The 14127-nt window shown below is 42.6% G+C and overlaps 1 protein-coding gene across 1 annotated transcript in view; it reads left to right on the plus strand.

Moving 5' to 3' along the window:
• Positions 1-1133: 1133 nt before the first annotated feature.
• The window catches only part of LOC117870615 (N-acetylgalactosamine kinase-like), a gene marked incomplete at its 3' end in the record, with an annotated part of 51962 nt that continues 38968 nt past the window's right edge, over positions 1134-14127 (plus strand). Inside the window, 3 exon segments of the mRNA XM_034757821.1 lie at positions 1134-1421; positions 6352-6440; positions 10841-10964. Coding sequence (XP_034613712.1) covers positions 1369-1421; positions 6352-6440; positions 10841-10964 — 266 coding nt within the window.

The raw sequence follows: 14127 nt of genomic DNA on the forward strand, positions 1-14127 counted from the left end.
CAGTTCTGTAAAAACATCTAGTTTGTGACAAGGATATGAGATGAAGCAGAAGTGCAACATTGGAATTCACTTACTCTGTTGGTCTGCCAGAGCCCACGTTTGTCAACCTTCTGAGCAAACTGGAAGGCCTTCATGCCTTCTGCACAGTTGGAGTAGGGGTGGAATGAGGATTCGATAGTTTATGGATGACTGATGTGAAGAGTGGATTGTTGTTATTCACCAGAGGAGTTAGTCCACAGCAGGGGTAGGCAACCTATGGCACACGTGCCGAAGGCGGCACGCGAGCTGATTTTCAGGGGCACTCACACTACCCGGGTCCTGGCCACCGGTCCGGGGGGCTCTGCATTTTAATTTAATTTTAAATTAAGCTTCTTAAACATTTAAAAAACCTTATTTACTTTACATACAACAATAGTTTAGTTATATATTATAGACTTATATAAAGAGACCTTCTAAAAACGTTAAAATGTATTACTGGCACGCGAAACCTTAAATCAGAGTGAATAAATGAAGACTCGGCACACCACTTCTGAAAGGTTGCCGAACCCTGGTCCACACTGTAGAAATTTGAATGACACTATACAATACGATCTATGTTAGGATAGGTACCTTTTGGATTTTATGGATTGAAATAGTAGGATAAAATAACAAATAATAATAGCCATCAGCCTGTTGCTGAACAAATCAGTTACTCCAATGTGTGTGTGGGGGGGGGCAATCCAGCACACCATAGAAACACCCACACATAACACAAACCCTCAGAATAAAAAAAACAACTCCTTCAGGATAAGGCGTTTTGCTTCCTCTGTTAATGTTCATTTTGTGTTTTCACTGTATGGGTTTGTTGTGGGGGAGAGATCTGGGAGTGACCTTGTTCGAGGCTCTTGTTCAGAGGAGACATTGAGTCATGCTGCCCTTTTCTGCAATTACATTGTATGTTTTTAAGGCACAGAGCTGTCAGTCCTGGGTCGCTGGGAGAGAGACCGTCTCCTTGGGAATTGATTTGCTTTGTCTTTCACCGAGATCTTACACATCATTGGTGCAGACATTTTAAAAAAACCCTCCTCCTCTCCTATTGTCACATCAGCGTCAAACAACGACCTGGCACAAAGCCAGACACACAGGTGGGGAGGAGCCGGTGCTCAGGCGCTTGTCCGAACCCTGCTGGATGTCTGGGCAGGGGCTTGCCCGGCATAAGCCCAGCCCAGAGCACCCGGACCTGGGCGGGGAGGAGGCAGGGCTCCCCCGCAGCCCGGAAGGAAGGGAGACGTTTCCTCGTCCCGTGATAGCAGCCTACGGTCCCGGCCCCAGGCAGCCCGGCGCTGCCTCTGCCTCTCTGCGGTCCCGCACGGTCCCGCGAGGCCGAGGATGGCCTCGGACGCCCCCGCCACCCTCCCAGTCCAGCTGGCGGAGCAGCCCAGGTGGGTGGGTGTATGGCCTTGGAGCCGGGCCCGTTCGGAGAGCAGGAGCCCGGCCTGCGAGCTGGGCAAGGGGCTGCCGCATCTAGCGGCCCCGGCGCTAACCGCTGCTGATGCTAGACACGGGCTGCAAAGCGGCTGCGTCTCCCCCGGGCTTTGCCGGGCAGTGGCCGGTGCTGAGGGCGCAGCAGCCGTCCCCAGTGCAGGCTGTGTCCGGTCTCTCGTCTGTCCCGCAGGGACGGCAAGTGCCGCTGAAGGGCGCCAGCTCCGCGGCCCTGGACCCCGAAGCCTTTCATGTGTTCCCAGAAGGGTGGTCGGCCTCTAGGCATAGGTGCTGGAACTAGGATGTGGGGGGGTTGCTGCACCCCCTGGCTTGAAGTGGTTTCCATCATATACAGGGTTTACAGTTTGGTTCAATGGCTCTCAGCACCCCCACTATACAAATTGTTCCAGCACCACTGCCAGTAAGCACAAGCGGCCACTTGGGCCGCTGACTCTGATTGCCCTAACCAGCCCTTCCCCCAGAGTGGGAGGAAAGTCACCATTAGTGTGACCAGGCACCCTCAAACTGCTGCTAACCAGATGGAAAGGGAGACTTTGTGCAATCCATTATCTCTTTGGGAGACTCTGGCAGCAAAGCCACCAGTCCAGATCCCTCTTCCCCCTTCCAGATGGGGGAGTAGAGGGGGAGGAAACTCATAACCAGTTCAGGTTTCCCACTCCCCTCTTCTGCTATGGCAGTGGGCTGGCAACCCAGTCCTTGATCTTTCTCTCCTTCCCCGCTCTAAGCTCCAACCCTGTCATCCCTAGGAATTCTGAACATTGTAAAGCCAACCCAAAAGGCAGTGAAAATTTACTCCACATCACCTTCCTTTCCAATATTCCTTAACAAAAGAGGGACCACCTCTCTCCATGCCCCTGGGTCTAAGGCCTGCTCTGTTTGGAAGTGTTATAAGGAAAGCTAAATCTCATTGTGCAGCAGAAGAATGCATGAGCAAGTCCCGTAAACCTCTGTATTTATGTTAGCATTCAGAGAAGAGGTGTGTTCTAAACTGTACCTCTGCCAGTCAGAGTACACTGCATTTCACTTAATTTTAATTCACATATAAAGGCCATCGTTTTCAAATTTGCCTGTGCAAAGCTGAAGCAAATGGGAGTTGTCTTGCTCAGCAACTCTGAAAAATCAGATCTGATTTAGATACCTAAATGGAAGCACCTATGTTGCAACATTTTGGCCAAAGTTTACAAAGAGATGAGACTATTCTTGCTTACAAAACACATCTTGGGGTATGTCTGCTCTTAAAATGCTACTGCGGCACAGCTGCAGTGCTGTAGTGCTTCAGTGTAGACATTACCTATGCCGGCTGAAGGGAATCTCCCATTGGCATAGGTAATCCACCTCACTGAGAGGTGGAAGAATTCTTCTGTTGACCTAGCGCTGTCTACACAGGGACTTAGGTAGGCTTAACTGTGGTGCTCAAGGGGGTGGATTTTTCATATCCCTCACTGATGTAGATAAACCAACTTAATTTTCTAGTGTAGACCAGGCCTTTGAGAATAAATTAATCAGTATAACTCAATCCCAGTTACCTCTGTTTGTTCTTAGGCTATGTCTACACTGCACTTCCTTTGTTAAAACTTGTGTCACTCACAGGTGTGAAAAAAACACCCCTGAATGACAAAAGTGTTAACGATGAAAAGCGCTGGTGTGGACAGCGCTTTGTCAGTGGGAGACGCTCTCCCGGCGACAAAGCTACCATCCCTTGTTGGAGGTGGTTTTATTTTGTTGCCAGGAGAGCTCTCTCCTGGTGACAAAGAGCATCTACACTGCGTATCTTACAACGACGTGGCTGTAGCAGCACACCTGCTCCATTGTAAGATACACAGTGTAGGCATAGCCTTAGACACCAGCACCACTATAAAAATAGCTCTAAGCCAAAGAGACATTCTGGATACAGACACACAAGGAATACAAGCATCTCACATTAACATAATTTCTAGTATTCTGCCAGCAAACTTCCCCATGGACAATATTTGCAAGAGGCATTATCATGATTATGATCCAGAAAAGGGGTTGTGAAATGAGATGGCAAAATTGGCAGATGACAACAGAAAGATAGGCTAGTCAAGACAAGAGAAAAGTGTGAAGAAATTAAGAAATAGACGTGGGAAAATGAGAACATTTAGAGATATAATAGGATAATATTTTTCTTCAAGGCATAAGCCAATCACCAACTGAAGAGGGATAGGAAGACTCGTTCCCTCTGGACACACTGTCTATCAGGAGGTTTCTTGCATATCCCTCCAAAGTATCAGGTACTGCCCACTTTCAAGATAGAATACTGGATTAGATTGACCACTGGTCTAATCTAGCAGGGCAATTCCTGTGTTTTCATTTGTAAGCAATTAAAGTGCAGAAAGGTCTAATAAATAATTCACAACAGATGGCAGTATCTTGTACAGCAGTGCTTCTCAAAGTCAGGCCGCCGCTTGTTCAGGGAAAGCCCCTGGCGGTCCGGGCCAGTTTTTTTACCTTCCGCATCTGCAGGTTCGGCCGATCGCGGCTCCCACTGGCTGTGGTTCACCGCTCCCGGCCAATGGGGGCTGCGGGAAGCGGCGCGGGCCAAGGGATGTGCTGGCCATCCTTCCCGCAGAGCCCATTGACCTGGAGCGGTGAACCACAGCCAGTGGGAGCCGCGATCGGCCGAACCTGTGGACGCAGCAGGTAAACAAACCAGCCCGGACCACCAGGGGCTTTCCCTGCACAAGCAGCGGACCGGCTTTGAGAAGCACTGCTTTACGGCTTTATGAGTAGAGAATTCTTGATTTGCTAAAATATTTAGAATATGGATCAAGACAATGGTACAAAGTTTACAAAGGGATACAAACTAAAGTTAATCTACTGTGAAGTGTCATAACATCTTTTTTTTCCATTGATACTCCTGCTTGCTCTTTGCATTGACTAAGTTTGAAGCTCGAGTCTAGGGCTAAAGGTAGAAATCCTTCCAGAGCATGCTACAGCATTTGTTCTTAGGAGAGGGGCTACAAAATACATTGAATTGGCTAGGTGCCTGCGAGCCACCCATTTCCTCAGACACAGAAAGGTTTTTGAATCAGTGTAATAGCCATTTCATGACATTTTTAAAGATTGTTTCTCCTTTCTCCTTCTTGACTTCTTGCACTTCAGCTTTTTTAATTTGCTGCTGCCATTAAAGAAAGTTAACAGGCTGATTTGTAACCAACATTGCTTCAAAGCTGTTTTGATGTGACTCACTATCATGTCACTAATTACAGCTTCTTGTGCTGCACTAGGATAATGACTTAGCCCCATCTCATCCTTCATCCACCCACTCACGGTCCTTGGTGTGATACTCAGGGAATCACTTGTTTACAAACACAGGAAGTGAGCTAGCATTCTTCACAGTCTTATAAAACAGTGATTTTTCAAATCTTTATTTCCAATGAAACTTTCATGCTATTAGGTAAAATCAGAGGAAAATTTGAGAAAACCATTTGGGACAGTTGCTGGGACACTGTACAGAAGGTATTGGCGGTATAAGTCATGGGGGAAATATAGGCTGATGCTTAAGACATGGTATTTATAGTTTTTTGCATGCATGTATTTGTACATAATTATATAAATTCAGAAATTGGTTTTATCATTTTGATTTTTGTCAATTTGACTCCAGACCTATCCCCAACTAAAAACCACAAATCCAGAGCAGTAGTATATCTACGGGCTCCACTCCTATGGAAGGGGTAGCATATGCAATTTTGGAAAAACAGCTGATTTGACTGTGGTTTAGCGCAACATGAAATTAAAGTTTGGCAGGGGGATTGTTGTGTGGTGTTTAGAGCAGAAGCTGAGGGTCAGGACTCCAGGGTTCTGTTCCTGCCTCTGTCACTCACTTGTTTGGTGATCATGGGCAAGCTGCTTAACATCTATTTGGCTCAGTTTTCTCACCTGTAAAATGGGAATAAATATATTTACCTCACGTAGCTGTTGGGAGATTTAATTAAAATTTTTTTAAATACTTGGAAATGCTCAGATGGAAGGTGCCATAGAAGTGCAAAATATTATTTAATCCAATATTTCTATGAAACAGTAACTTTCCTTTCTCCCCTTTCTATCATTTTCCTAATGTCTGATCTTCTCTGTGCCACAATAACTTCTTTCTAAAAGTTGCTGGGAGACCAATGCCTAAATTTTCAAAACTTGCTACTGATTCTGGATATTTCAGTTTTTGACAAATTTAAGACACATTAAAGTGCCCTGATTTTCAGAACGGCAGAGCACCTAGATTCTGAAAATCACCTTCCCTTTAGGGATTTTTAAGTTGGGTGTCCAAACATTGATGCACTAGTCACTTTTGAAAATGTAGGAATTATCACAGTGTCTGGAGTGGTTCATGACCATGAGTGCCAATCTCAGGGCAGACTGTCAAGAAGCAGGGAAGAGATCCCAAACTGGTTGTGTGTTCCATAATTAGATTTCACCAACCCAATAACAAGTGTAAACTCCTAAAACATTATAACAGTCTTACCACGGAGTCACAGACAGTCCCCTTCAGCATTCCAGTCTATCTTGCCACCCAGGCAAGCTGGACTTGGGCATGGTCTACACTAGAGAGTTAGGTCAACGTAAGACAGTTGCATAAGTGTCTACACTACAATGTCCTCCTAACGACTTAACGCACCTGCTAAGCCACCTCCACAAGAGGCGTAGTACTTAGGTCAATGTAGTTGCTTACATCGCCTGTTGCTGCCTTTGACAACCCGAGTTGTTGGGTGTGCGTAGTGCTAGCAGAAGGAGGGTAATGTGATCATGAACAGCCAATTTCACAGGCACTAGCTTCTTCCAGGCCCCGGGGGTGCATGGATTTCCTGTGTTTTCCAATGTATTCCTTCTAAAGGATTCCAACCTGCCTTTCAGATTGCTGAAGCTGAAGAAGATGTTTATTTCTAAATTTGGATCGGCTCCCAAGTTTTATGCTCGTGCACCAGGGCGAGTCAACTTAATAGGTAAAAGGAGAATATTATTTTCTTTAAATTTATGGCAAGTTCCAAACCTAAATGACTGTGTTCTTTTTATTTTTGGTCAAGGGGTGCCTGTGCTTGACACGAAGTCATAAATGGGAAGGAGAAAATATTACTCCATTAGCTTTTAACTGCATCTTATTACAACCTGTAGTTCACATTAAGGTCACAATTCAGGACATCATCTTTATTCACAACATGCTTAATTTTATATTTTAAGTGCTATCTTGAATAGGGATGGACTTAAGGACATAAATGCTTTTCTGAATCAGTGCCTAAAAATGTCTTTCCTGGTCAGGTTTAGGACTCATTTCCCTGCCATGGTTTCTGCAGCTCAGTCTCAGACAGGTCTGGGATGCGGTTGTAGTTTGTAAGATGGTATCATGAAATCAACCCACATCTTTTCTCACCACCACAGTTCAAATCTTCAGACATGGTGATGCATCCTGGCACACAGTACTACATTTTGATGAGAGCTGGACATGTTCTGCCGTAGTTTCCCCTCCCTCATTCTATAGAAATTCCACACATTTGAGCCCATAGAGATTAGAATAGCAAGTTAGTCTGGAGAGTAAATATGGTTATTTCATACCCTATTTTTTTAAATGTGGCTTCATTCTGGAGACACCCATTTTTATTTTATGATCATGCCCTGTCTAGAGTTCAGTTCTCTGTATAACGAGCCAGTCAGGCAACTTGCTCAGTGAAAGGGTTTTTGCTACAGATCATGGCAAATACAGTGCAATAGAGCTCTCAGAGGGCCAGGTGGTCTAGCGGGTAGTGCACCCAGTATCGCCCCTCAGTACGAAGGCTTTTCTGCCCAGTTCCTCACCTGAGGATGGGTTTAGCTTCCCCTCAGGTTGCAGTGTCCTTGCTCTTTTCTTATCAGAGGGGGAGTGAGAGTGGAATGTGGCTTATGCCTCATCTGCAGCAGGGTAGGGGACCTTGGGCCTTCTCACTGCACTGGCTTCCACCCAGAGCCGTATGAGATTCAACAGTGTCCAGCTCCATGGAGTGCCCTCAAAGTTACCCTCTCTGGGTCACCTTCTACCATCTGTCTCTCCTCCAAGGCGCCAATATAACATAACAAAAGAAAAGACAACTAAACCTTCAGTCCCAACTGGACTCAGTGTGCCGTTATTCCCCAGAGGGAGGCTTTTTCAGCACCCTTGTCCAGGAGCCTTCAGATTCTTCCTCCCCAGCCTCTCATTGACTGAGGTGCATTACTCCCTTTAAGCTTCCTCTCCAGCTGGAGCATGTTTTGCAGGTCTGGAGGGACAGGGCTAGGTGAGGCCAGTATTGTCCTTTAACCCCTTTGGGCCCAGTGTGGGGGTTGTACACCCATCACATACACATTACAAATAGGGTGACCAGATGATAAGTTGAAAATATCGGGACCGCCGGGGGGGGCTTTTTAATTGTTACAGTTACTCGTCCGGGTCTTCGGCGGCAATTCGGCGGAGGGTCCTTTGGTCGCTGACGTTCTTCAGCGGTATTTCAGCGGCGGGTAATAAACCTTCCCACCAAAGAGAGAAGCACCCACCGCTGAAATACCGCCAAAGACCATCAGCAACCGAAGGACCCTCCGTCGAATTGCTGCCAAAGTCCCGGACGGGTGAGTGTAAAAAAAAAAAAAAAAAGCCCGAAACTTGGGACAAATAGCGGTCTCTCTTCGGTCGGGACGTGGGACAGACTCCTCAAAATCGGGACAGTCCCGATTTTATCGGGATGTCTGGTCACCCCAATTACAAACATTAATTAGCCTGCTGCGCAGTCAATTAAAATTGTTGGAGAACAAATGTTGACTGAATATTATTCCTAAGAGAGAAGGTACTTGCTATGTCCATTTTCTTTATTTTGTATGTTATGAACAATTGTATTAATGATGATTAAATATTAGTATTTTCCTGGGAAAAGTCCAGATATGGTATGAAAAATGAATTCCTGCATAAGCCTTATGCCGTGAGTGATGAATCATTCAGATGAGCAGAAGTTGTCACGGGAAGGGGAATTATGTATTGCATTGATCTTTGTGGTATGCTAACCACAGGTGAAATGGAAATAATTTAACTTGCTTGTCTTGCTAATTTTACCAGTTACATATCAAGCACAAATAGTCTTCCTGCTCTAACTGCCAGATAACAGTCCATCTATCACCTTGTAGTTTTGTTAAAGAACATAAAGGTTTAAAAAGAAATGAAGATTATAAAAAAACATTATAGAAATGTAAAGCTTGGGTGCTCTATCAGTTGGGATTTTAACAATAAGAACTGTAAAGTGTATATTCTGAAATGATTGGCAGAAATTGTCTAGGACATGAAGCAATTCTGCACTCCTACACTAGCCATTAGAATCAAGGATGTTTCTTCTTCTGCTGCTGAGTCATAAATTCCAAAGCCTGAAGGGGCCTTTGTGATCATCCTGTCTGAACTTCTATATTATACAAGCCCTAGAACTTCCCCAAAATAAATCCTTAAATATAACTTTAAAAAAAAATCCAATCTTGATTTCAATATTGCCTGTGATAGAGAATTCACCATGACCCTTGGTAAATTATTCCAGTGGTTAATTACTCTCACTGTTAAAAATGTTCGCCTTATTTCCACTCCAAATGTGTCTAGCTTCAACTTCAGCCATTGGATCATGTTATACCTTTCTCTCTGCTAGATTGAAGAGCCCATTATTAAATATTTGTTCCCCATGTAAACAAGTCACCCCTTAACCTTCTCTTTGTTCAGTTAAATAGACTGAGCACCTTGAGTTGATCATTATAAGGCTGGTTTTCTAATCCTTTAAGCGTTCTCCTGGCTATTGTCTGAACCCTCTTCAATTGATGAACATCCTGTTTGAATTGTGGACATCAGAGCTGGTCACAATATTTCAGCAGCAGTTGCACCAGTGCCGGAGGTAAAATAACCTCTCTACTCTGACTTGAGAGTCCCCTGTTTATGCATCCCAAGATCGCATTAGTCCTTTTGGCCACAGCATCACACTAGGAGCTCATGTTCAAAAGATTATCCACCATGACCCTCAAATCTTTTTCAGAGTTACTGCTTTCCCCATCCTATAAGGATGGCATACTTCTTTGTTTCTAGATGTACACATTTATGTTTTGCTGAATTAAAACACATATTGTTTGCTTGTGCCAAGTTTACCAAGCAATCCAGATGACTCTGTATTAGTGACCTGTCCTTTTCATTATTTACCACTCCCCCAATTTTTGTATAATTTTCAAACTTTATCAGTGATGATTTTATGTTTTTTCCTGGTCACTGATGAAAATATCGAATGGCACAGGGCCACGAACAGATTGCTGAAAGCCCCATTAGAAATACATCTACTTGACGATGTTTCTCTGTAGACAATTATATTTTGAGATCTACCATTTAGCCAAATTTTAATCCATTTAATGGTGTCATGTTAATTTTATATCATTCTACTTTTTTCCCCATCAAAATGTCATGTAGTACAAGTAAAACATCTTACAGAAGTCTATTATATTGTCTTTATCAAACAAACTTGTAATCTCCTCAAAAAAAGATACCAATTTAGTTCGACAGGATCTATTTTCCATAAACCCATGTTGATTGGCATTATTTATATTACCCTCCTTTAATTCTTTATTAACTGAGTCCTGTATCAGCCACTCCATTATCTTGCCCAGGATTAATGTCAGACTGACATGCTTATAATATTGGCACAACATTAGCTTTCTTTTCTTCCAGTCTTCTGGAACTTTCCCAGTGTTCCAAGACTTACTGAAAATCAACATTCATGGTTCAGCGAGCTCCTCAGCCAGCTCTTTGACAATTCTTGGATGCAAGTTATCTAGATTTAATGATTTAAAAATGTCTAACTTTAGTAGCTGCTCTTTAACATCCTCCTGAGAAACTAGTGGAATGGAAAGAATTTTATCATCTTATGAGGATACTATATTATCTGTGATTTTCTCAAATACAGAACAGAAATATTTATTGAACACTTCTGCCTTTTCTGCATTATTATTAATAATTCTACCACTTCCATCTAGTTATGGACCAGTACTATTGTCAGGATTCTTTTTGTTCCCAATATACTTTAAACCTCCTTATTGTCCTTAACTCTGCTAGCCCCAGATTTCTCTGTGTGTCCCTTTGCTTCCCTTATCTGTTATCTACAATTCTTAGCTTCTGATTTATATTCATGACTATCAACTTGCATTAGTTATAGATTTCATTATTGTTTTTTATCACTTCCTTAACTTTCCTTATAATCTAGGTCATTTTTTTAACCCATATGGACTTCGTCCTCAATTGTGGGCTTTTTGGGCATCTAGTAAAGTGTTCTTAAATAAGGATTATTCCAAAATGCTGTTAATTTTCTGTTATCATGTTGTTGTTTTCTAGGAGAACATATAGACTATTGTGGATATGCTGTGCTCCCTATGGCTATAGAGCAAGACATACTTATAGCTGTTGAACCTGTAAACACTCAAGTTGTCCAACTAGCCAATACAAACCCTTTGTACTTGTAAGTATTAATTTATTCATTTCTTATACTAATTTATAATGCACTCATCATCCAATTGCATCACAGTTGCAAGATAAAGTTGTAAAAGCCAAGTTTAAACCAATGTAAGTGTCTTCAGAAGTGCAACATCGTATGCAGACAAATCCTCAAAGGGCAGAGTGCCACCTACTGAAGCACCAACAGTACTTCCTTTAGAAACCAGGTGCTGCTTGAAATATTCCTTTCCAGACACTGGCCCAACCTGACCCTGTTTAGCTTGTGAAATCTGAAAGGCTCACAGCATGCGATGATATACTTAGAGTTTAATTGTATAAAATGGTATAGCAAAGGTGTATGTGAATTTTTATAAATACTACAACAACAGTTTTCTCAGTGGTACAAAATCTAATCAGATGGAATGTCACTGGTTCTAGTTAGTTCTATATACTGTTTGGGAGGGTGAGGTTTACTACTTATCTCCTCCACCTCTCTGTTCAGGTTTCCCCCTAGCACAGCACTTCTCTCAGAAGGCCGCTTTGGCCTACAAAATTCAGAAACCTTTTCATTGCAGGTTTGACTGTTGAGAGGGAGGGATTTCAGAATTAAAACAGGCCTGTTGTTTAAGTTGATTACCACTCTCCTTACATTCAGATGCTACATGACTTCTAGGGCCATGTTATATTTGCAGGGGAAAAGCTGTTTTGATAGGTGCTGAATGAAACAGTGACAGAAAATTTAAGCACTTTGAATAGACTGGTCTTTGAGCCAGGGCTTGGCACAGCAAGTAAGAACCTAAATAGCCCCCTATTAAAACAAGTACAATTGAAACTAAACCTAGAATTATAGTTCTTGAATTAAAATAGCATGCACAATCAATATATTTTTGTAGCTCTTTTGGCTTCTATTTGAACTCATATGGTTTTGGCTTAGGAGAGCTTTCTGCATACAACAGCCAGCATCTCTGCTTCACTGTGGCCCTCCAGGTTAAAAGCAAAAAGGAATATATCTTTCAACACTTTTGAGCATTTTGCTACCAACAATTGCCTTTGAGCTGCTGTGTCTTTTTTTACCAATCTGTCATAGAGCTAGGGTTTATGCATATGCTGAATGAAAAGCATGTGCCTTTTGCTAATGAGGGATAACCACAAGCCTCCATAGAGTTACCCTTTCTTAGCTCAACCTTGATTTTACAGACTGCTAAAATGTTTCACAGTGTTTCAAACCTGTTTCGCCCTGGAGAGTTCATTTAAACTTTTAGGAAAGTGATAACAGAACAAGTTGCAAAGAGTTACCTTTTCAGATCGTAAAAGCTTCTCTGCTGACAAGGTGCCCTTTGAGATCAGTTGGACCAAAGGACTATTCAAAAACTGTGCAACCTTTTGAGGTTTCACTAGTCTAATGCCACCATAGTAAAGAATATGAGGATAGAGACTATCTTGACCAAACTTCAAAGGAATTGGGGAAATACTACAGGATAATAGCCATCAGCTGGGTATCCATCTCATGGCACAGTAGGAAAGCCTTGTATTTAGGAAATCAAAGAGTCATTAGTAAAGGGTTCCTAAACTTTAGACAACAGACTGAAGCTTCAGTAGACAAGGTGATGAAATCCTGCTGCAGAGAGCCAAATTGTCCAGAAGAAACAAGATTTAAATAGCATTTAAGACAAAAAAACAACAACAACAAAAACCTCAACCACATGGACATTTCTCACTGCACGAGCAAGCTCCTCTGTACTTCATATACAGATATAAGAATTCTGGAGTCTAACCTTGCAGCAGAGGTTAATTTCCCCGAGCGTTCTCTGACAGTGTCATAATGGATTAAAGAGAGATAAAGAATGATTTGATCAATCCGTGTCGAAAACAGAAAAATTGCTAGTGACTGGTCAAATATATTGGACGGTGTGTGAATGAGTAAGGTACCTTAGCTGTGCATGAGGCAAGGGCAGAAGTATGTGTCAATACTGGCTGATTTGGGTGTGCCGTGACAAACCTACTGAGTGATGTCATTGTAGCGCTTTTGTCCACATTGAGTATGTCTACACAGCATTTTGGAGCTAGTGGGAGCGAGCTGTTCGACCGGTGTCGACAGACATGGTCTAGCAGGGCTCATGCTAGTGCTCTAAAAATAGCCGTATAGACAGTGTTTTGAATTTGTGGCTTGGACTGGAGCTTGGGCTGCATTTTGGAGCAAACAGGAGGGAGTCTCCCAAGTCTGTCAACCCCATCTGGGAGGCTCACTCTCGCTTGCTCCAAAATGCTGTGTAGACATTATCAATCCTTCTATTTATATACATGGACATCACTTTCCAGTATACTGTGCTTCCTTTAGTTTGAGTTTTAAAGGTGACCTGCAAATAAAACTCATAAGCTTCACTTTAGCAATGAAGGGGAAATTCTTCTTCCTCCTCCTTAACTGCAGAGGGTCTTACCTGCACCTGAATCATTGTGGGGGGACAGTATTCTAATGCACTGTTTATGTGAACCAAATGTTCTTCAATTTCCCCAGCTTTGACCAAAGCCAGTAGCAAGAGAATAGAGAAAGGAATAGTGGCTCTGCTCCTGCAAGGTGCCATAGACTTCAGTAAGTGTTGAGGAAACCGATCAATTTCTTAGAGACCCTTAGTACCTTGCAGTTTCAGGCTCAGTCTGAGTATCCTCTAAATAAGAGTTTAGCTCTGTAACTGGTAAGCTACAGAAATGCAAAAACCACTGCAGCTAAAACAAGAATCAAATTGCTCAAAAGAGTCCTAAGAAATGATTTCAGTATTGATGTAATTTTCAGAGTAGCTTTTAAACGTCAAATCTTTGTAGCGTCGCTGTTCATTTTACAAATAGGTTTCCCCCCTTTTTATTTAAACTATATTGTATCAAGCTTGGTAAGGACTTATGCCTCTGGGACATGTAGCAAATAAAAAGCCAACTTCTCTTGTAGTTCCTGTTTGAGGAGGTTTCAAAAATTAGCATTGTGCACTCCAAGAAGTCATAATTTTCCTTTATCCCAACAGCCAGGAAATGTAATCACATAATTTTTACTGTTTTGCTTTGTCATATAAAGAATGAAAGGTACAAAGAAAATCTGATAGATGTTTATTTTGGAGATAAATGGACTTCAAATCTACTTCCTATGACAGACAACAACAACTTACACATACTGATTGTCATCCCTGTTTTTTGGGGGG

This window comes from Trachemys scripta, unplaced genomic scaffold (assembly GCF_013100865.1).
Source record: "Trachemys scripta elegans isolate TJP31775 unplaced genomic scaffold, CAS_Tse_1.0 scaffold_64, whole genome shotgun sequence".
NCBI lineage: Eukaryota > Metazoa > Chordata > Testudines > Emydidae > Trachemys > Trachemys scripta.